Source organism: Erinaceus europaeus, chromosome 1, assembly GCF_950295315.1.
Source record: "Erinaceus europaeus chromosome 1, mEriEur2.1, whole genome shotgun sequence".
Lineage (NCBI taxonomy): Eukaryota > Metazoa > Chordata > Mammalia > Eulipotyphla > Erinaceidae > Erinaceus > Erinaceus europaeus.
The window spans coordinates 142,446,311-142,470,501 of NC_080162.1; the positions used below are offsets into that span (position 1 = coordinate 142,446,311).

The window sequence follows — 24,191 nt, forward strand, 5'->3', positions numbered from 1 at the left end:
CTCGGGGATGAGAACATTGAACCATGCCTCCTACTATCAAGTTACATTCCCAGCCAGGATAGCATCTTAAATGTACAAGGAGCTAAAGAAAAACACTAGGAAGTGTTCCTCAAATGCTGACACTTTGGGTGGAGGAGGGAGAAGAGAACATGGGTGAAAATAAGATATGGAGACAGGAATCAGGTGATATCTCAGCAAGAACTGGCGGGTATCTATTCTTCTCTCCTATAAAACGACAACAAAATGTGGTGATCAGATTAAAGTGTCTGTGGAATGCCCTCTGGAAGCTATAAAGTCTGGCCTGCCAGTAAGGACTCAGGTCTGTGTGATCAGACTTGCTCTAAGAGAGGAAACAATAGTGGAGTTTCTTAAGTGAATTGGGTAGTTGTGGTCAGGTCTCAACCCTAGAACTCCAAAGCTGGTGGTTATTTTAATATTTTATTTAAAGAGAGAGAGAGACACCACAGCACTGATCAGCTGTGGCTTAACTTGGTGCTGGGGATTGAACCTGGGACCTCAGAATCTCAGGCATATAACTCCTTTGCAAAAGGACATGCTACCTCCCCAACAAGCTGGTGATTGATTATAAGTAGTCTCTAGAAACTTGAGTTTCCTTATCCATAAAATGAGGTTACTAAAGGATCAAGGTGACTATTAAGTGACATGAGATAACATGAGCTCAGAAAGACCAGAAGTAGGATGGGATATATATGGCTGGTGAGTTTGAAACAAATTTGGAGTATCAATTTTCATATTAGACAAAATTGGATAAAACTCAAATATACCATCAAGGCAGGGATGGTGTATACTATAAAGGAGCAATAGCTGAACATACTTTAATCATGGACATATAGATACTATATAGTATGAACTTCAGATATAAACTGGAAATTGACTGGACTTACATGGATGGGTAGATAATTCAGTAACTGGTGTTAGAAAATTTAATGTATTCCTTTCTGAAAATGATAAATCGAGCAGACAGTAGACAAGGGTAAAGAAGATCAGAAGGTGGGGGTGGGCGCTAGCGCAGCGGGTTAAGAGCACATGGCTCAAAGCGTAAGGACCGGCATAAGGAGCCCGGTTCAAGCCCCCGGCTCTCCACCTGCAGGGGGGTCGCTTCACAAACAGTGAAGCAGGTCTGCATGTGTCTATCATTCCCTCTCTCTGTCTTCCCCTCCTCTTGATTTCTTTCTGTACTATCCAACAACAATGACAACAATAATAATAACGATAAACAACAAGGGCAACAAAAGGGAAAGGTTAGCCTCCCGGAGCAGTGGATTCGTACTGCAGGCACCCAGCCCCAGCGATAACCCTGGGGGCAAAAAAATAATAAATAAATAAATATATATATCTCACATGTCTGTATATCTTAAAACATTACTATTTTTAAGCCAATTGTTTAAGAGAAGTTATGAAGGAAAGAGGAAGTCACAATGGAAATTATTAAAAATAATGTAATATGGAAGTGCTACATCAGAAATTCTAGGGAAATGTATAAATCCTATGTGTCACAAAACAAGAAAAATTGAAAATAAATCATTCTGCTCTCAGAGTTCAAGTTAAAGCACATAATAGAGCAACAGATTTAGGTAAAATAAATGAGAAATAAGGAAATAAATAATAATAAGTATTATGATGAAACTGAACAAATTTTAAAAGGGGAAAGAAAATAATTAACTCCAAAAGCTAGTTCTCTGGAAAGATGAATTAAATAGGCAAAAATCACTGTCAAGCTTGAGTATGAAAAAAGTGAAAAGGGGGGTGGGTGGTGGCGCACCAGGTGAAGTGCACATAGTACCAGGTGCAAGGACCTGCGCAAGGATCTCGGTTCAAGGCCCCGGCTCCCCACCTACAGGGGGGTGGCTTCACAAGCGGTGAAGCAGGTCTGCAGGTGTCTATCTTTGTTTCTCCCTCTCTATCTTCCCCTCCCTTCTCAATTTCTCTCTGTCTAACCCCCCAATAAAAATAAAATAAAATAAAATAAAATAAAATAAAATAAAATACCTCCAGGAGCAGTGGATTCCTAGTGCAGTCACTGAGCTCCAGTGATAAACCCTGGAAGAAAAAAAAAGTGTAAAGGTGAAAGGAAACAAATTGATCTCTGAGTTCTTTTGTTCAAAAAACAAACAAAAAGAAAAAAAGACAATAAATAAATAGATAAATAAGTAAATAAATGTGGAATGGAAAAGTAATTACTGTACCTGTAATAGATTAAATATAATAAACTACTATAGGCCAATATATCTGAAGACCTAGATGAAAAACTGGTAAAAATATAAATTCTAAAATTTCTATGAGAGACAAATAGAGGTTGAATACAAAATTAACCACTAAAGAGAGAAAAGGTAATTTTCCATCTCAAAAAAACAAAACAAAACAGAAAAAAAACCTTTGGTTCAAATAATTTTGTCAGTAAGATACATTAAACTTTATTGATCGTATAACTCCTGTATATGCAAGTGGCTTTGGGAAATAGGATAAAGAAAACTCCCTTATTTTACAACTCCCTATCAAATCTTTATACCAAAACCAAATCTGAAGTATACAACAAAAATTGGTGGTATCACTTCAAATTGTGGGTATAACACCAAAATTAAACAGCAAGTTAGACATATTAAATCAAGGGGGGGTCTATCCCATGGACTTGAGATGATTCTGCTTAGAAAGAATTCCTAGTCAACTTGGCCACTGTAATAGAAAAAAGGGGAAAAATATTATCAAATAGTTTTGAGAAAACATTGAGTCTAGTTCAAAACCCACTAGTAAAGGACATTGCCATAAAATCAGGCAAAAAAACTTCTTCAGTCTGATAGCTTTCTACCAATATTCTACCTTATGGAGAAACTTCACTTTTAGGGTGGCAACAACATAACAATACTCACTCTCATGCCTGCCTAGCATACTGCCCAAAGGAAGAGCTGGTCAAAGAAACCAAACAAGAGAAATTAGGGTATGAATGGGGAGGTAGTACTAGCAAAGTTGCTCAGCTGGATAGTTTTCTTGCTTTGCCATGTGCACAGCCAGGTTCAAGCCTGCAGGCTCCAAGGCCTCGCTTCATTGAAGAAAGCTTCAGTGCTATGGTATGTATGTATGTATGTATCTATCTATCTATCTATCTAAAGTAATAATAATAAAATACATGTGTGTGCATGTGTGTGTGACCTTGGGTGGCTAAGGGTGGACCATTCTCTTGCAAGAGGGACACTGGTCCCAATCAACCTGAACATAATCCCACCAAAAAACTTGTTAGAGCAAGAGTTACCATGGCTTCTTGACTATGTGGTGGGTGTGCAGCAGCTCTGGGATATTTGTTTGACCAACTCCTATCTCTGGCCAAGGGCAGGACCCTCCTATATTTAGAAAATCAGCAGTGCTCAGCCCTTAGGGGTGCCACGCCATCTGGGTTAGAGGGAGGTTGGAAGGGGTAAGCAAGTACAGGAAGTGCAGTGGTCAGAATGGAAGAGGGTGAGAGGTCCAGGCTTGGGCAGAAGAGAAGGGGAAGGGAACCCAGTTGAGTACTGACCTTGGTACTGATCCTGCACTAGGATGGTATTTCCAGTTACCTGGCTCCTTCTCCAGACTGGGAGCTCCTTGGAGACAAGAATATTGCGTTGCTTCATGTATGCATGCATTCGTAAAGATTCCAATCATCCATGCAACAGGACCCGGCTGACAGGGAGGGGTGGGAGTCAGTCCACCAGAAATTCCAGGAGCAACACTCTTTCCCCTGTGTCTCCTTGGGAATCCTTCTGGGATGTAGTTGGAGGTGAGGAAGCTCAGCAGTTAGTATGGAGACCACTGCAGGAAGGGAGGCAGAAGCAATCACGTCAACCTAGACTGCCACCTCCCCTCCTGGACACCTCCTCACCCCAAGGGACATGGCAGGGCTTAACCAGCAGATGCAGGGCCGGGACTAGGATCTAAATGCAGACCCACTGTAGCTATAGGGTCTGGGTGGGGGGAGGCTCCCTGCTGGGAAAGGGAGATCCAGGCATGGCGGGGGGAGCTCCTGGGAGGTGTGGTCCCATAGCAACTGGCTCTGCAGGTGCCAATAAAAGTGGCACAGTGCCCTTGGTAATCTTTTAAGTCAGCAGCCTGTGGAGTGAGCACCAACATGCCATACTGATGAATGGGGGCACTAGTTCTGTGAGTGAAAACTACATTTTTGTTTTTCAAAAAGACTGGGTGTGGCAGGAAGGAGGTGCAGTGGATAAAGCATTAAACTTTTTTTAAAAAAATATTTATTCCCTTTTGTTGTCCTTGTTTTATTGTTGCAGTTATTATTGATGTCTTCATTGTTGGGTAGGACAGAGAGAAATGGAGAGAGGAGGGGAAGACAGAGAGGGGGAGAGAAAGATAGACACCTGCAGACCTGCTTCACCGCCTGTGAAGGGACTACCCTGCCGGTGGGGAGCTGGGGGCTCGAACCGGGATCCTTATGCCAGTCCTTGTTTTTTGTGCCACGTGCGCTTAACCCGCTGGCTACCTCTGGACTCTCAAAGTATTAAACTCTTAAGCATGAGGTCTTAAGTTCCATACTGGCATCACATGTACCAGGGTGATGTACTGCTTCTCTCAAATAAATAAACACTTTTTTTTTCAAATGATAAAAATGAAATGAAATAGTAGCCCAGGAAGTGGTACAAGAGATAGGAATTGGGCTTTCAGGCATGAATCTTGAGTTCCATCCCTGGCATTGCATGTGCCAGAGCACATGTTCTGGCTCTCTCTGTCTCTCTCTCTCTGATCAGGCAATCCACACACAACGACCCAGGTTCAAGCTCCTGCTTCCCATCTGTAGGGGGGAACTTCATGAGAAGTGAAGCAGATTAGCAGATATCTCTCTTTCTTGCTCCCTATCTCCCCCTTCCCTCTCAATTTCTATCTGTCCTACATAATAAAAATAGAAGAAAATTAAAAAGCTGGCCACCAGGAGCAGTGGATTCATAGTGTCTACACTGAGCCCCCATGGATAACCATGGTGGTAATAAAAAAAAGTGAGCTCGGGGGTTGGGCTGTAGCACAGCGGATTAAGCGCACATAGCGCGAAGCTCAAGGACCGGCATAAGGATCCCGGTTTGAGTCCCCGGCTTCCCACCTGCAGGGGAGTCACTTCACAAGCGGTGAAGCAGGTCTGCAGGTGTCTCTCTTTCTCTCCCCCTCTCTGTCTTCCCCTCCTCTCTCCATTTCTCTCTATCCTATCCAACAATGATGACGTCAACAACAACAACAATAATAACTACAACAATAATAAAAACAAGGGCAACAAAAGGGAAAATAAATAATAAAAAATTAAATAAAAAAAGAAAATGTTTTTTTTTTAAAGTGAGCTCTTTATATATTTTGGTTATTAGCCTCTTTATCTTCTTGTCTGATGTATGACATGTACAAATATTCTCCCATTCTGTAAGGCATCTATGTTTGAGTGGTGGTTTCTTTTGCTCTGCAGAAGTTTTCCAATTTGGTATAGTCCCACTGGGTGTTTTTTTTGTTTGTTTGTTTGTTTGTTTTTTGCTTCCATGTTTATTGCTGGGGCTCGGTCCCTGCATCATGAATCCACTGCTCCTGGAGGCTATTTTTGTTGCCCTTTTTGTTTATTGTTCTTATTGTTGTCATTGTTGAATAGGACAGAGAGAAATGGAGAGAGGAAGAGAAGACAGAGAGGGGGAGAGAAAGATAGACACCTGCAGACCTGCTTCACTGCCTGTGAAATGACCCCCTGCAGGTGGGGGGCCAGGGGCTCTAACTAGGATTCTTAGACAGAACTTTGGCAATTGGAGTCATGTGCGCTTAGCCCGCTGTGTTACTGCATGCCTCCGATTTGTTTTTGTTTTTATCTTCCTTGCAATTGAATCTTAAGATGCCTGTAAAATTAAGATGGATAAGAGTTCTGCTAATATTTTCCTCTAAATATTTGATATTTTCTCGTCTAACATCCAAGTCCTTGATCCACTTGAAGTTTACTTTTGTGTGTAGTGTTTCAGTTCAGTTTCATTCTTCTGCAAGTTTCAACCGATTTTCCCAACACCATCTTTTGAAAAGACTCTCCTTTCTCCATTTAATATTTTTGGCCTCCTTGTCAAAAATTAGATGTCCATGGGTGTGGGAATGAATATAAATTGATCTAACCCTGTGGAGAGCATTCTGGAGAACTCTCACAAGGCTAGAAGTGGACCTACCCTAAGACCCTGCAATTCTTCTCCTGGGCACTAAACACACCCATCCAAAAAGGTCTGTGAATACCTATGTTCATAGCAGCACAATTTGTAATATCCAAAAGCTGGAAGCAACCAGGTGTCCAACAAAAGATGAGTGGCTGAGAAAACTGTGGTGTATATACATAAAGGAATACTACTCAGCTCTTAAGAATGATAAATTCATCTTCTTCACCTCACCTTGGATGGAGTTTGAAGAAATCATGCTAAGGGGATGGGGTGGATAGCATAATGGTAATAATAATAACCTCTTAAGTCTGAGGTGCCACAGTCCCAGGTTCAATCCCCCATACCACCATCAGCCAGAGCTGAGCAGTGCTCTGGTAAAAGGAGGAGGGGGGGTGGAAGGAAAAGTAGAAGGAGGAGAAGAAGGAGGAGGAGGAGGAGAAGGAAGAAGAAAAGGAGGAACAAAAAGAAAAGAAATCTTGTTAAGTGAAATCAGCCAGAAAGAGAAGGATGAATATGGGATGATCCCACTCATAGACAGAAGTTGAGAAATAAGAGCAGAAAGGGAAACACAAAGCAGAACTTGGACTGGGTTTGATGTACTGCACCAAAGTAAAGGACTCTGGGGGGAGGGGGCATTCAGGTCCTGGTGCATGATGGTGGAGGAGGACCTAGGCTGGGGATGAATCTTCTGCAGACACTGAGAAATTTTACACAGGTACTGCGTGTAAACTGCATTTAATGTAAACCATTAATACCACCCCCCCCAAAAAAAAATAAAGTGAATAAGGGAATAAAATTTGTAAGGATCATACCTTGGAAGTACGTATGCTGTGGGCTTGAGTACCTGAAAGGAGGTCTGCTTTGCATATCCAAATGAGCAGGCCCTGGTCTACCCCCCCACACACACACCTTATCTAGCCAGCAGGTGGAGCACCTCCTCTCCTGTTAGAGGGCCCCGCTCCTGTCCCCTTCCAACCAAGAGAGTGGCATCTGCCCCTGTTCCCAGCAGGGCTGGCTCCAGTCTGCAGGGCACAGGGCATCCAGAGTCAGTGTAGGGAAGACCCCAGCCTGGGCTGGATGGGGAAGGCACAGGATGAGCAGACAGGACCCAACCAGGAGCACAGGCCTCCCCTAACCTCCCTCCTCTGTCTTCTAGATCCACTTCCCTGACGTGGAGCGGGTGGAGTGGGCCAACAAGGTAAGGCCTGGGCAGTGGCCCTCTCTCCAAGGCATTTCTTAGCAGCTGACGAAAGACAGTGCCAAGCAGACCTGCCAGCTGCCCGTCTCTCCCCCTTCCTACCTACGGGGTCTACTCATCACCCACCAAGGGGTTTGTTTACTTTAAGTACATTTTTTTTGTTAATGTTTACATTTTTGGCTGCCGGAGGAAACTTAGAACACTCAGAAAAGCAGGGCTGGGTGGTGGCTAATCCAATCGACTGCACATGCTTAGGGACCCGGGTTCAAGCCCTTGGTTCCTACCTGCAGAGTGAGAATTTCACAAGTAGTGAGTGAGCAGTGCTGCAGGTCTCTCTCTCTGTATCTATCTACCTCTCCCCTTCTCAATTTCTATCTTTCCTATCAAATACAATACATAAACAAACAAACAAATAAGTATTAGAAGAAGGAGAAGAGAACGCAGAAGTGAGGACAGGTGGTGGACTCACCAGGTAGAAGATTCAGTTTCAAGTCCCCAGTCCCCACCTGCAGAGAGGAAATTTCAGTAGCGGTGGAGCGGTGCTGCAGGTCTCTACCCCTACTCTCTCTCTGTCTTTCTGTCTCTCTCTCTTTCTCACCTCTCCTCCCTATCTTTCTCTAGCTCTTGACCTCTTATCAAAGAAAGGGGGGGAAAAAACAGCAGTGAGAGCAGTGGAGCTGTTGACAGCACTGAGCCCCAGTGATCACACTGATAGCAAAGAAAACAAAAAAGGAGAGAGAACTGCACACCGCAGTTTACGGCCACACCACCCTGAACACGCAGCTAAGCAAGACGGGAAGCCTGCAGACTGCTTTTTGTGGAGAGCAAAGCCCAGTTCCCAGACCCACTGGGATTGACCAGCTTCCCGGTCCAGATCCTACTGGCACTGGCTGTGCAGCCTCAGGCAGGTTGCTTAACGTTTCTGAGCAGCTTCCTCATCTCTTTAGCAGGGCTCATCATGGCCCCTGCCCAGTGGGGGTGGGAGGACTCACAGGGTAATGAGCATGCCAGGCACTGTGCACCATGGGAAGTTGTCATCACTACTGTGTTGGATGTTGGATCCTGTGGTGACTCCTCAGCTCTGCTGTTGGCTGCACAGGGAGGGAAGGCTCTGAGACTGACTCAAGTCTAGCCCTGCCTACTGTGTCCCAAGCTGGCCTGACTGTGCCCTACTGTCTCCTGACTCGAGGGTTTTCCAGGCTGCCTTGCCTCAGCCCCGAGTGTGAGGTCTGACCATAGCAGAAACTTCTTGGGGAGAAAAGGAGGAGAGAGGATGGAAGCATACTGTTCTTGTGTTTCTGAAAATGCCACTACCAGCTGGGTCATACAGCATCCCCAGCCTCTGGGTCACACTGGCCAGAAGCGTACTGCTGCCAGCAGAATGGCCAGAAGGCCTGGCGGTGGCATGCCTAATAGAGCACACATACTACTGCCATATACTAAGACCCAGGTTCAAGCCCCCAGTCCCCGCCTGCAGGGGGGGGGGGGCTTCATGAATGATGGCGCAGTGTCTCTCCTCTCACTCTCCTCCTCTCTATCTCTCTTGGTCTGTCACCCTTTATCAAAAATTAATAAAAAGAAAAATGATAACCAGGATTGGTGGAACCTTGCCAGTAGTGAGCCCCAGTGAAAACCCCAGCTGCAAAGAAAGAAGAAGAGGCATTACTCTGCAGTCAAAAAAACAAAGATGACACTATATCCAATGGGGAAAAATGGATAAAAAGATATGCTTAGAAGGGAGTCGGGCGGTAGCGCAACGGGTTAAGCGCGCATGGAGCGAAGCACAAGGACCGGTGTAAGGATCCTGGTTCGAGCCCCTGGCTCCCCACCTGCAGGGGCGTCACTTTGCAAGCAGTGAAGCAGATCTGCAGGTGTCTATCTTTCTCTTCCCCTCTGTGTCTTCCCCTCCTCTCTCTATTTCTCTCTGTCCTATCTAACAACGATGACAACAATAACAACAATAGTAATTACAACAATAAAAAGGGGCAACAAAAGGGAGAATAAATAAATATTAAAAAATATTTTTTAAAGTTTAAAAATATTATGCTTAGAAAAATAAGTAAAGAGATGAAAGCCAATGCTGGAAGGTTGCACTCATATTTGGAATCTAGAAAGTTAAAACACATGAACTTGCAAAAAAAAAAAGGAAGAAAGAAAAGGAATGAGGAGAACAAAACAAAAAATAAATTTCTAAGACTTTGCAAGGAGTCTGGTGGTTATTGTGGCACAGAACTTTGGCAGTGGGTGCTGTGTGGCGCTAGAGCCCTGTGATCTTACAATCTCGCAAACTACTATTAATCACAAATAAATGGCTTGTTTTTTAAAAAAAAAAGGAGGAGGAGATAAAGAGGAAGAAGAAGAGGAGAAGGAAGAGAAAGAGGAGGAGGAAGAGGAAGTGGAGAAGGAGGAGATGGGGGAGGAGAAGGATGAAGAGATGGAGGAGGAGATGAGGAAGGAAGAAGAGATGGAGGAAGAAGAGGTGATGGAGAGGAAGGGGAGGAGGAAAAAGAGATGGAGAAGAAGGAGGAGAGGAAGAAGAAGAGATGGGAAAGGAGGAGAAAGAGGAGATAGGGGAGGAGATGGAGGAGTGACCAGTCAGATATGGTTCAGTGGCTGGAGCACAGAGCTTATATGTGTGAGCGCCCAGTTCAGTCTCCAGCCCGGCATATGCCAGAATAATGCTTTTAGTCTGACACCTCTCTCTCTCTCTCTCTCTCTCTCTCTCTCTTTCTCTCTCTCTCTTTCACACACACACACACACACACACACACACACACACACACACACACACACACACACTAAGAGAATATGAACATCTTGAAACAAGAAGACATGCAGAAGAGTGACCAGGACCCAGGACATAGCTGGACAGCACCAAGGGAACTTCACGACTGGTGGAGTGATCCTTTGGTAGCTCTCTCTCCCACCCCTATCTAAAAAGTGATTGAAAATTGGGTCAGGGTGGCTTAGCAGCACTGTGCACGCATGAGGTCTTGGTTTCATTTCCCTTCACCTCATACCAGTAGCTGAGCCGCCCACCCCTCTCGCAGTCGCCTCACCAGCACTAAGCCCCGCCCACCCCCAGCCACATTCTTTTCCTCAGTCTCCAGAGCAGCTCCAGTCTGCTGCAGTGAACACTCCAAGGCAGCCTTTTCAACTGGCTCGGAAGAAGCGAAACCCACAAGGAACAAGTGATGCTTCTCAGTTTAATCTCCATTAGAAGACTGAGAAGAAGAAGGAGTTGGTCGGTAGCGCAGCGGGTTAAGCGCACGTGGAGCAAAGTGCAGGGACCGGCATAAGGATCCCGGTTCGAGCCCCCAGCTCCCCACCTGCAGGGGAGTCGCTTCACAGGCGGTCTGTCTTTCTCTCCCCCTCTCTGTCTTCCCCTCCTCTCTCCATTTCTCTCTGTCCTATCCAACAACGACGACATCAATAATAACTACAACAACAAAGACAACAAAAGGGAGAAAATAAATATAATTTTTTTTTTAAAAAAAAGAAGACTGAGAAGAAATCTGCTGAAGTTTCTCACCTGGGATTTATTTTTCATCTTAAACCTCTGGGACCTGCAAATTCCAGTTTATACCACAATGTGGCTTCAGAGAGCTGATATTTCCACATAGAACAAAGGGCTTTATAACACTAGGTTTAATGAATCACCATTCCTTCCCCCTTCCTTCCCCTCTTCTTTCTTCCTTTTGCCACTGGGACTCAGTGCCTGCAGGACTCCATCTTCCCGAGTAGCTATTTTGTCTTTTATTAGGATGAGAGAGAGGGAGAGAGAAAAAGAGATACCTGCAGCACCCCTCCACTGCTCAAGTAGCTTCTTCCATGCAGGTGGGGCCCAGGGTTTAAACCTGGGTCCTAGCACATGCTTATTGTATGTGCTTTATGAAACAGCATCAAGATTAGGTGTTCTGCTGCCCATAGAATGCTGTAGTTCGTGAGGTCAGATGGCCAGATGGACGGACCCTGCAGAGTGAGAGCTGCTCAGCCTGAAGCCTGGCTGCAGACACTGGGCACTGTGGGGCGGCAGTCCACCAGCCAGGGCTCTTCCTGTCCCAACAGATCATCTCACAGACCTGGCCCTACCTGAGCATGATCATGGAGAGCAAGTTACGGGAGAAGCTCGAGCCCAAGATCCGGGAGAAAAGCAGCTACCTGAGGACCTTCACCTTCACCAAGCTCTGTTTTGGGCAAAAGGTCAGTGCCACTCGCCAGGGAGGGTAGCTGCACCTGCCTCCTCTGTGTCCTCACCTGCTGGACCTCTCGACGGACCACACTCCTGCTCAGTGCCACTGTCCCTCCCCATTTTGGGTCTGCCTTACTCTAAAAGAACAAAAAAAAGGGGGGGGGGAAGTGGGAAATAACTCCACCTCCCCCCCCAAGTATACAAGAGTAACACAAGATTAGTATTCTGTCAGAGCAAGAACACTTTGTTTTAGATCCGCCCCCCACAGCCTTCCCTTCACCTATGGAATATTCCATCTGCTGTACCCAAGATAAGAGTTACATAGATCAAGGCAGAGGATTGGGAAGGATAAAGGAAGATAAAAAGGGAAGGAAGTTACTGAAGAAAATAAAATAAAATAAAATAAAATAAAATACTCTGGGAACTCACCTCCCTGGGCTCGGGGAGGGTCCTGTTAGGGTCACTCTACATGGCTCCAGTCTCAGACCTTCCCAGGGGACATAGAGTGACTCTATCCAGCTCTCAGTTTGTAGTCCCATCGATGAGCTTCCCTCTTCCCTTTTTTTTTTTTTTTTAAAATAACATCCCAGCTCAGCTCTGGCTTGTGCTGATGCCTGGGACTGAACCTGAAACCTCAGAACCTCAGGCATGATATTCCCCCCCCTCTATTTACTAGAAAGAGAAAGGGAGAAATAGAGCACCATTCAGGCATGTGATGCTGGGGGTTGAACTCAGGACCTCATAGTTCGCTGTGCTACCTTTCTGGTCCCAAGCCTAAAAGTTTTTTGCATAACCACTGTCTAACATACTATCTTCCTGGCTGAATTCCACTTTTCCCTCCTCCTCCTCTTTCTCTTCCTCCTCCTCCACTTTCTACTCTTTTTCCTCCTTTTTCTCCTCCTCCTCTTCATCTTCCTTTTTTATTTTTTCTTTTTAAAATCATTTTATTGGAGGTTAATGGTTTGGAGTATACTTGTTGACACACAAGTACAATGTCTCATGTCCCTGTGAAAGGTGTCAAGAGAACACTGTCACTCCAGTTTAGGCCCTTTACCACCATCATGCATGGGGCCCCAACATGCTTTAATCCCTTCTTCCCTCTCCTTCCCCAGAGTGCTTTGCTTTGGTGCAACACACCAAACCCAGTCCCATACTCTGTGTTCCTTTCCTTGTTTCTGAAGTTCCACTTATGAGTGAGATCATCCCATATTCATCCTTCTCTTTCTGGCTTGTCTCACTTAACCTGATTCCTTCAAGCTCCATCTAAGATGAGACAAAGGAGATGAGAAGTATTTCATGGGGTGTGTTTCTTAAGCAGCATCGTGAACCAGGCCAAAGGTCCTAGGCTCAGGGCATCTACTGGGGAGGCCCTTCCTTTAGAGGGAGGTGGTTGGAGCAGGAGTGGTGAGTGTATCATCCTCCTCTGACTGGCCACTAGGTCCACGCTGGGTTGTGAGGAGCAACAGTGGCCCCTGTTCAGGTCTGGACTCCCTGTCTGCTTCCCAACTCCACTTCCCTCTGCCTGCCCCAAAGAGCCTCAGTGATGAGTCCCTTTTTGATCATGTGAAAATGCTGCCTCGACCAGAACTGCTGGGAGGTGTCTCAAAGGGTGAGTAGAGGTGGTGTCTGCTCTGCTCTGTCCCCATCCACCCACCACAGAGCCCCTGCACTGTGACCTCTGCTCTGTTCTGTCCCCATCCCCCACCACAGAGCCCCTGCACTGTGCATTCTGCTCTGCTCTGTCCCCATCCCCCCCACCACCCCAGAGACCCTGCACTGTGGCCTCTGCTCTGCTCTGTCCCCATCTGCCCACCACAGAGCCCCTGCACTGTGGCCTTTGCTCTGTTCTGTCCCCACTCCACCACCACCACCACAGAGTCCCTCCAGTGTGGCCTCTGCTCTGCTCTGTCCCCATCCCCCTACCACTACCACAGAGCCCCTGTACTGTGGCCTCTGCTCTGCTCTATCCCCATCCTCCCCACCCAGGGCCCCTTCAGTATGTGTGTGTGGAGGTAGGGAGGCTGCTTCAGCATGTCTCAGTTCCAGACAGTCTCAGCATCCCTGGGCTCCTCTTTCCAGCTCTTATTTCCTGTCTGTATGACTGACTAAACAGACAGGTGTGGTCGTGACCTGACCTTCAGGGAAGTCACCATCCTGTCATGGAGGCAGAGACCCAGACTGATAGATGACTTGGCAGTGGACACATATGGTAGAGGAATGTATGCCTTCAGGAATGGATGGGTGTGCAGAGCTGTGGCAATCAGGGCATACTTCCTCTAGTGGGTGCTGGCTGAATTGGTTTTTAAAATATTCACCAGCCTTTGAGCCAATGAGCCTGCAAAGCCAGCTCAGTCAGGACAATTTTTTTTTGGTAGTGATGACTATGAGAGGGGATGCTGCTGGTAGCAGAAGCAGAATTAGAGGTGGCTGATCCTGGGGTCCTAGGGGTGGTTTTGACTGTGGTGGGAAAGACAGCATCCCTCTCCTGAGTGTAAGCTGGGTTCAGGCCACCCTCGATGACCCAGAGCAGATATATTTTTTTCCTGTATTGGGAAATTAGTGGTGTATAGTCAAGAGTAAAATAGCTTGTACATGTGTAACATTACTCAGTTTTGTACCTAACAATACAACCCCCACTAGGTCCTCCTCTGCCATCATGTTCCAGGACCTGAACACCCCTCACCCCCACCCCAGTCTTTTACTTTGGTGCAAGACACTAAACCCAGTCCAAGTTCTGCTGTGTGTTTTCTTTTTTTTTTTTTTTAATTTATTTATTTCCTTTTGTTGCCCTTGTTTTTCATTGTTGTTGTAGTTATTATTGTTGGGTAGGACAGAGAGAAATGGAGAGAGGAGGGGAAGACAGAGAGGAGGAGAGAAAGATAGACACCTGCAGACCTGCTTCACCGCCTGTGAAGCGACTTCCCTGTAGGTGGGGAGCCAGGGGCCTGAACCGGGATCCTTATGCTTGCGCTTTGCGCCACATGTGCTTAACCAGCTGCGCTACCACCAGACTCCCCTGCTATGTGTTTTCTTATTTTTTTCAACTTCTTTTTAAATTTCTTAGTGATTTAATAATGATCAACAAGATTGCGGGACAAGAGGGATACAATTCCATATAATTCCCACCACCAGAGTGCCAGGGCAGATGTTCTAATGGTGGTCACTTCTCTTTGAGGGCAAGGCTGCTTATGGCCTGGCCTATAGAGAGGGTGGTCATTGGGCTGTCCTTCCTGCCTCCCCAAATTCTCTAGGCCTTTAACAACAGAGGCAGGTGCATGTGACCTGAAACTCCTACAATTCTAGGGACTCACTTCAAGAGAAAAAAACATATATAGAATTTTAAATGTAAAATTGGGGTAAAGAGCCCAGAAACTTCACAGTAGATAGGATGCTGGACTCGAAAGCATGAGGTCTGGGGCCAGGTTTGACAGAGTGATGCTCTGGTTCTCTCACTATGTCTCTCTTTAAGTGTTAGAATAAAAATGGTCATGTAATCAGTGTGCAAGCAGCCCCAGAAGTGGCACAATATGTGTACACCATTGGACTCATAAGCATGAGGTTTTGAGTTCAATCCCCGGCACTGCATATACCAGTGATGCTCTAGTTCTTTCTCTCTCCATCTCTCATGAATAAATAAATCTTAAAAATTAATATGAGAGCAGTCCAGGAGAAGATGCAGTGCATAAATCATTGGATCTCAAGTATGAGGTCTGAGTTCAACCCCTGCCATCAAATGTGCCAGAGTGATGTTCTGTTTCTCGCTCTCCTTTCCTCTGTCTCATAAATAAATAGATAGATAGATAGATAGATAGATAGATAGATAGATAGATTTTTAAAATAATGTGTGAAAATAACCACAGCAAGGACAAGGAAAATAGCATAATTGTGATGCACAAAAAAAGAAAAAAAACTTAGATGCCTGAGGCTCCAAGGTTCAGTCCCCAGCACCACCGTCTACCAGAGCTGGGCAGTGCTCTGGAAGAAGAAGGAGAAGGTGGATGAAGAGGAGGCAGAGAAGGAGGAGGAAGAGGAGGAGTCATAACAAGTTATACATTTAAAAAGCCAACATAGTACACCTATCACTTAAATCTGACAAAACTGTATCCTAAGGTTGATTGACTATTTACCAGCTCCAATATCACCTTTCCCTTCATTTTCATCTCCCCAGCCTGATAGCCTATTCATGCCATGATGGTTTGTGTATATCACTATCTATGGAAGGCATAGGAAGATACTAGAATTCCCTTTCTGCTGCTATGGTTGCTAGCATATTTTTCTCCAAAATTGCATTATGAGAAATGTCAAATTTCCCACTGCTGGGGCTCTCTCTTGGGAACTCTTGGAGGACTATTTAGAGCACATTCAGAACCTCTGTCTGCCCACCTAGCCAGCATATTGGTTACCTTAGGCAGCCCCCAGGATCCTCCTGGTCCCTTCTCCTTCATGATTTCAGAGGATTTCAGTCCTTCAACAGACACCCTGAGTCCTCTAAACCCCCACCCCCATACAACAGCAGGGACTGTTCCTCATTCTCAGGGTGTGGTGGTCACATTGGCTATTAGGGACAAAATCCAGAGCTGGGCAGAGCCAATTCCTGTCCCCTATTGAGCTAGCCCTGCCCCATATTTTCCAGTGTCCCAGGGTCAATGGTGTCAAGGTTCACACTGACAGGCGCAACCGGAGGAAGGTGGTCCTGGACCTGCAGATCTGGTGAGTTCTCCTGTCTGTGGGGCTTGGGGAACACGGGGTGTTCAGTGAGAACAGCCAGGCAGGTAATGTTGTGGCTTCTATACACCCTGAATCTTGGTTCTATTCCACTGGTTTGAGTGCCTGGTTTTGTTCTAGTGCCACACTGTTTTAATAAGCATTGCTTTGTAATATAGTTTGAGGTCACAGAACATGATACCTCCATTTTATTTTTTGTTTTGTTTTGTTTTTCCTCTTTTCTCCCAGGGTTGCTTTGGCTTTTTGTGATCATTTATGGTTCCACATAGCTTTTCAGACTGTCAGCTTAATTTTGTTTCCATGGTTGGTTTCCAGTGGTTTTTACACTGAATTGCAGGTTCTTCTTCAGGTGGAACTCAAGACCACTGCTTGAGGTGTGGTGGAGGGGCAGGAGGCTTCCAGAAGGAATGACAGATGCCAGGGGAGCCAGGCCTGACTGCCACCATTAGACTAAGCCTCAAACAGGCTGGGGTGTGAAGCCCAGGCAGTGGGCTCCTTGGATGCCTAGGCTAGACCGGCAGAGAGGCTGGAGCAAGAGTGAGCAGATGTGAGACAGCAGTGTGTGGGAGCCTGTGCTCAGTCTGTCAGAGCGGGGAGAGATGAGTTCTGGGACACCTCAGAGAAACTAGAGGGTGCCCACACACATAGGGCTAGCTCAGTGGGCTGGGCAAGGCAGCTCTTTCAGATGAGGTATGGGCTGTCCTTGAGTCAACAAGAAGCGCTTCCTGGAGGAGGGCTCTGAATTGTGCTTAAATGACAATGGGCCAACTCCTGGGGATCCAGAATGATGCTGTGCCTCTCCAGCACCTCCAATTTCTCTCTCAACTTTAGCCAGGAGGCACAGCAGGAAGGCAGGCATTAGCTCTCCTGGGCTTGAACCCGGGTGCTTGTGCATGGTAACAAGTGTACTCTGCCCAGCACTGTGACTGCCAGGGCCCTCTCCTAGGAACTCTTGGAGGACTATCTGGAGCACATTCAGAACCTCTGCTTGCCCACACAGCCAGCATATTGGCCACCTCAGGCAGCCCCTAGGAGCCTCCTGGCCCCTTCACCTCCACCATTTCAGAGGACTTCAGTCCTTCAACAGGGCCTCCCAGTCCAGCCCTCAAGGACACCTGGTCAGAGTTCCAAGCCCAGACCTAGTACCCTGTGCCCACCTGCACCCTCAGCCTCACCCACCCACATAGCCTAGGAGAATGGCCAGATGTTAGCAACTGGGTTGCATTGTCCCCAGGGTCCTGGGCTGAGCAGGTCTGGGCAGTGGTTTCACCAGCAGCCCCTCTGCATCTGTGGGTGCCATGGGCAGAGGGGGGGCTGTGCCTGGGCTCCTTGGGGCTAAGTGAGTCTGCTGGGAACCCAGGAGGGCAGTAAGGAGGTGCAGCCAGGCAGAGCCAGCCTTGGGTGAATCTCCTGGGTCTCCATGTGGCTCCACCCCCTTTCTTCTCCCCCAATTCCAGCTACATTGGGGACTGTGAGATCAGTGTGGAGCTGCAGAAGATACAGGCTGGTGTCAGCGGGATCCAGGTGAGAGTGGCCCTGGGACCCTGCCCACCTGAGTTGTCTCCAAACACAGAGGCTGCCAGGGATGAAGGGGCTGTGGGGCGAAGGCAACCAGCCAGGACATGGGGCTGGACTGCCCCCACCCCAGCCTGAGTCCCAAGGCTCTAAAGCTTCCTCTGCACATCATACCCTCTCACACACATACTCACATACACACTCACACACACACACACACACACACACAGTCACACACATTCTCACATATACACACTCTCATGCTTACATTCACAGACACACACTCACACTCACACACAAACTCATTCACAACTCACATTCCCAAACACCCACAGACCTCTACACACACAATCACACATTCCTACACTTACACACATACACAAACTAACTCTCACACGTGAGTATACATACATGCTCACACGTATCTGCATCTCACACTCGCATACACACACACTCACACAGACTAGCACACACATTCACACACATACACAAAATCACACCCACACATACACACATTCACATGTATATCCATATGCGTACACACACACACACATACACACTCACATGCTCTTAGAACCACTAACACACACTCATATACATGCACATGGCAGAGCAGGAGACAGGAGGCCCTCGTGCAGGGATCCCAGATGGAGCTACTTCTGGTGCCTCCCGGGCTGAGCTCAGCTTCAAACCTAAGGGCTAAGGCGTTGATGACACCCTGGGCATCGGGCAAGACAGTGACAGTCACAACCCAGTGTGACCCTGATGAGGGGAGTAGGCATGGGGGAGGAGACACAGGAGGACAGGGTTGGTGGCATTGGCTGAGACCCCCAGGAAGAGGAGCACTGACACTCCACCCGGCTGTCCAGTTGCAGGGCACACTGCGGGTCATCCTGGAGCCTCTCCTGGTGGACAAGCCCTTTGTGGGAGCTGTGACCCTGTTCTTCTTGCAGAAACCGGTGAGGCCCTGGGCAGGTGGTGTGGGTCACACCTGCCACTCGGCCAAACTCAAGCCCCCTGGATTCTGTACAGCAGACCTCTCCTCAGCCTGGACAGCACATACCTCATCTGATCCCTGGGAGCCGGGCATTCAGTACCCAGCTCCCTAAAGGGCCCATGCTGGGGAAGGATCTAGAAGAGACTTCTTCCACCCAGTGCCACATGACTGGGGCCCTCTAAGCAGGACACCCCTACAACGACCCCCCCCCCCGAACACACCCCCAGCAGGCTGGGTTCTCATGCTTGTGGGTGTAAGGCACATGGAGTGTGGCATGTGCCTGGGCTTCTGGTCCCTTCCAGCCTGATGGCCCCTCTGCCCACAGCACCTGCAGATCAACTGGACAGGCCTCACCAACCTGCTGGATGCACCAGGCATCAAGTGAGTGTGGGGCTACAGGGCCATATGAGGCCCCAGCCTGGGTGGGGAAGGGGGGAGTGGGTATTTGGAGCTTGCACGTGTGCCTTCACAGGGCATATGCTGGGGGTGATCAGAGAGGGGTCCCCATCAGCTGTCCTAGAAGAAGACACAGGACCAGCTCCCAGATTTGGCAAGAGGCCTCTATGGAGAACACCTGAATTGTGGGGTTGGGGGTACCCCACTGCAGACAGGAGTATCTCACTGAATCCTGCTTAGAGTTGGGGCAGACTTGGCAGGCTGGGAGGTGATGGCCATCCTGCACAACTGGGGTGCCACCCCATTTCCCCAGCGAGGTGTCAGACAGCCTGCTGGAGGACCTCATGGCCGCCCACCTGGTGCTGCCCAACCGTGTGACAGTGCCCGTGAAGAAGGGGCTGGACGTGACCCGCCTGCGCTTCCCGCTGCCCTGCGTGAGTCTTTGGCCCTGGGGGTGATGCCCAGGGGGTCAGCCTATGTCCCCACCATGTAGGTACAGCGCCCCTATTTTGCAGAGTGAGCCTTGGGGAGATTGGAAGGTCTGTCCAGGGATATCCTACTAGGGATGGACAGGGGACAGGGTGAGGCTGGTTCCTTCCAGGATCCTGCCCCCTAGTGACCTGGACTGGAGCTGGGGATGCCCATGTGCCCTCAGGGGTGAGTTCCCTCTTATACTGGTAAGGAGGGACAATCCCTTTAGGATGGGAGATGTTTCAGGGGCAGGTCTGGGGCTTCCCTATACTTGGCCCACTGGCTCTGCCCAACCTGGGTGCCTGAGGTCCGCAGGGCTGGACTGATTGATTATCACCAGTGTTGTCACCAGGGACAGTAAAAGGGCCCAGAAGTGGCATCCATTGGCTCTGGCTATGAGGCTATGGACTTGGGGGTTGGCAGGGCTGGGGGCAGACATGAGCCCTGCTCCCAACATGTTCCAGGGTGTGATTCGAATCCACCTACTGGAGGCAGAGAACCTGGCACAGAAAGACCACTTCCTGGGCATCCGGGGCAAATCGGACCCCTACGCCAGCCTGGGCCTCGGCCTGCAGCACTTCCGGAGCAAGACTGTCTACAGAAACCTCAACCCCACCTGGAATGAAGTGTGTGAGGTGAGGTCCGGGGTACCCTTCTGGGCCATGCTGGACGGCCCTTCTGTACCCACAGGGAAACACAGGGCTTCTTTGTAAGCCTTGCCATCCATATCACCCAGATTCCAGAGGGCTGGGCTGCTTTGGCCCCTTTGTCGGCAAGTTCCTCCATCCCTTCCATCAGCACAGAATTCAAGTAAATGATGTCATTGACCCACTTCTTAGAGAGAGAGAGAGGGGGAGAGAGAAAGAGAGAGAGAGAGAGAGAAAGAGAGAGAGAGGTGCCACAGCACCAGAGCAGTAAGGGCTGGGCTTGATCCAATGTCTTAAGCATATGGCAAATCCAATCAAAGTGGACGAGAACCTCAGAGTTCTGCTCAATGCTCTTGGCCTCCAAAGGTCAGTGCCTGCTCATGGGGGAGGTGAGGGCCTGCAGTGCAGGCTCGCCATGCATAAGGACGGTTCAAGCTTGGGGCTGCTGCAGGGGGAACGTTTCCCGAGCAGTGGAGTGGCTCTGTAGGTGTCTCTTCTCTTCTGTCTCTGTCTTTCACCCTCTATAAGAAAAAAGGGGGCACCAGGAATGGTGGGGTTGTGCCGGCACCAAGTTCCAGCAATAAGTCTGGTGGCAAAAAAAAAAAAAAAAAAGCAGAAAGAGAGACCTCAGGCACTAGCACTTCCCCCAGTGCCACAGCACCTAGTCTAGGGTGCTAGGGCTGAGACCTCACCTTGTGCATGGCAGTGCAAGCACCCTGCCCACTGAACTGTCTGTGGACCTCTTGTATCCTCTCTAATCACCCGCCCCAGGAGGTGGGCTCCCCTCCTAGCAGGTAGCCTTCTTCATGCTCCAAGAGGGGCAGGCACACCCTGGGCCACCAGGCAGCTAATAGCAGGTCTGGGACTTGGTTCCTGCTGGAGATGGCATCTCAGAGCACTGTGGTCAAGACATTACTTTGTCCCTCCAGTTCATAGTCCATGAAGTCCCTGGGCAAGACTTGGAGGTGGACCTGTATGACGAGGATCCTGACAGGGATGACTTCCTGGGCAGGTGAGGAGGGGCCAAGCAGGGCTGGGGCACTTCCCCTCTCTCCCTAGGCTGCTGGCACAGTCACTCCCGCTCCATTGCTTGGCACTGCGTGATCCTAATGGGGCTCCATGACACAGTGATGGTCAGGCAGCAGCCCCTGACGGGTGTATGCAGCAAGTGCTCTGGTCCCTGTACTCCTGTGGCATGCCCAAGACACAAAGGGCAGTACTGGAGGGGTGGCCTGGTGCCCAGTCCCAAGGTTGCTGGCTGCTCACTCTGGAACAGAGCTGACATGCCAGGTGGGAACCAGCTGTGGAGTGTCACACTCACATGCCCTTCAGTCCAGAGGTCCCACTTCCAGGCATCACTGGTAAAAGCATCATCACACCTGAAATGTCTACTTCAAAAATATCTGTGACGGGGCACATGTTATCATGCTCAAAGGCCTGGGTTCAAGCCCCTGGTCCCCACCTACAGGGTGAAACTTCATGAGTGGTGGAGCAGGGCTGCAGGTGTGTCTCTTTCTCTTTCCCTTTTTGTGCCCCCCACCCCATCTCAATTTCTTACTGTCTCTATCAAAAAGGGAAAAAGAAAGAAAGGGATGTGTTGTTAAAATTCGGCCGCTCTTGCCGGGCGGGCTAGCTTCACGGGCGGGTAACAGAGACGCGGAGACAACGGCTGGGCAGGGAAGCTGTATTTCTTTATTCAGGAACAACAATTCATAAACTAAACCAAACTAATCACCAAACAGAACTCTGCTGTCTCTTTGCGGCGGCGCAAGCACTCTCTCTTACTCTGGAACTCAGGAACCCCTCTCACAAGCACTCTCTCTAACTCTCGAACTCTGGAACTCTCCGAACTCTGTCACTCTGGAACTCTGGCGGGGTCCCTAGGGGCGGGGCCAAGCGGGCCCACAAAATTAACTGGACTGATCTAATTCTCTTGGCGGGGGAGAACTAGAACCCAATGTAAAGCATACAACAATTCCCCCTTTTCTTTTAACTAAATGGCTACAGTATCAGGGGTGTGGGGTGAACAGAAACCTATATCGTACAGGCATTTTTAAAAAAGAAACTGGCACAAACATGGAGAAACATGCAAGCAAATAACAAAAACCAGCGTGTTGCCAAGGGAAGGCCTGAGGGGGCCATATCTGCCTCTGTGGGCTAAACTTTATCAGCTTAAAAAAAACATTTCTTGCCTCTGGGGGGCGTACTTTTTTCGACGGGCATTTGCATGGGGGCGGGGAACAGTCTAGAGTCCCAAAGGCAGCTGGCTGCAATTTACTTACTATGAAACAAAACTTGTTATTAGCATATCTACTGCACGATCCAACGTTTCTAATAGAGAAGGAATTTGAGACTTTTACATATCAACAACGTCTTTTAACCTTTTGTTACACCCATTCAAGATGGAGACACACCCTAGGTGTGGGCCGGAGAGGAAACCTCAGGCATGAGAATAATTAGCATAGCCATTGTGCAGTCTACCATTTCTAATAGAGAAGGTAGTGGAGAGTTTTACATATCAACAAGTCTATTTAACCTTTTGTTTAGACCAACTTAGTTAAAATATATTGATTGTTAACTAATTTTTACCTCAGACTTTAAATGTAAGTTAATTTTATCTTTATGAGAATTATGTTGAAAACCTTTTTCATTTAACTTTGTCTAGTAAGAATTTAGCCTTAAAGTTACTGTTTACCAAACTTTAAACACACACATAAACATGGTCATTAATACACGAGGAGAGAAACCTTTGTTACGAAGACATGTCATTTTAAACACGAATTTAAATCTGTACTGTCTTAGTTGTTGGGGGGGGGGGTTCACCATCCGGAGGTGGCTTCCCGCACAGCTTTACTTCTAGGAATTGCAGGTTGCGATCTCTGTACAAATCTCTGCGTACTCTAGCTTGTCTGCCTTCAGACCGGACCGGCAGCTGGAGATCTCGTGTGCCCAGTTTCGGCAGGGAGCCCGGGGTTCCGGGAGGCCCGGGATGGTTCCAGAATTTATAGCAAGAGGGCAGGCAGGCCAGTTTTGTAGAAGGCGTGGGCCTAGGTGCCCAGGGGTGGCGGCCATGATAGGCTGCCGCGGCCCTGCCCCATGGCCCTGTCATGTTTGCTGCCCTACTCGAAGTGGCCGAGCAACGTGGAGGGATCACGCGTCCAGTGCCCTGCGCCACACGGTGGAGAGCCGGCTCCTGTGGGCTGGCCTCGGGCTCTTGCGTGTTGGCATCGGGCTCCAGCGTGTTGGCATCGGGCTCCAGCATGTTGGCATCAGCCTCCTGTGGGCTGCGGGGCTCTTGGGGCTCTTGTGTGCTGGCGTCAGCCTCCTGTGGGCTGCGGGGCTGCGGGGCTGTGGGCGCGCTGCGCGGGGTTGTCTGGGCGCAGCCGGCTGGCTGGCTGTTTAACCAGGTGGAAACAGCAGCTCTGTGCCTCGCCTTCTGCTCGCTGGCTCTTCCCGCTGGCTGTTCTGAGTTCGCCCGAGCGAGTGGAAACCACAGAGTGGTCCAGAGATAAATGTTCCAGAAACAGCAAAACAGTCTCGTGAAGAAAGAGCAGAGGCCTTTGGAGATCTCTTCACAAGCAGAAGAGAAGGCCATAGTGCATAGGTAGCCAAATTGTCTTTACTTATCTGAGAGATGCGCAGGTCAGGTCCACGTGGGCGCCATTTGTTGTTAAAATTCGGACGGCTCCAGCTGGCCGGGCTAGCTTCACGGGCGGGTAACAGAGACGACCAGACACACGGCTGGGCAGGGAAGCTGTATTTCTTTATTCAGGAACAACGATTCATAAACTAAACCAAACTAATCACCAAACAGAACTCTGCTGTCTCTTTGCGGCGGCGCAAGCACTCTCTCTTACTCTGGAACTCAGGAACCCCTCTC

General features: G+C 48.5%; 1 protein-coding gene across 4 annotated transcripts in view; it reads left to right on the top strand.

Annotated features, from left to right (window-relative positions):
- The window catches only part of ESYT3 (extended synaptotagmin 3), a 62,328-nt gene that overhangs the window by 8,496 nt on the left and 29,641 nt on the right, over positions 1–24,191 (top strand). For all 4 annotated transcript variants that reach the window (XM_060196508.1, XM_060196516.1, XM_060196503.1 and 1 more), the window contains exons 2-10: positions 7,327–7,368; positions 11,437–11,571; positions 16,194–16,270; positions 17,743–17,809; positions 18,670–18,759; positions 19,123–19,178; positions 19,507–19,627; positions 20,129–20,299; positions 21,241–21,323. In XM_060196508.1, coding sequence (XP_060052491.1) covers positions 7,327–7,368; positions 11,437–11,571; positions 16,194–16,270; positions 17,743–17,809; positions 18,670–18,759; positions 19,123–19,178; positions 19,507–19,627; positions 20,129–20,299; positions 21,241–21,323 — 842 coding nt within the window. The remainder of the gene's footprint in view (positions 1–7,326; positions 7,369–11,436; positions 11,572–16,193; positions 16,271–17,742; positions 17,810–18,669; positions 18,760–19,122; positions 19,179–19,506; positions 19,628–20,128; positions 20,300–21,240; positions 21,324–24,191) is intronic.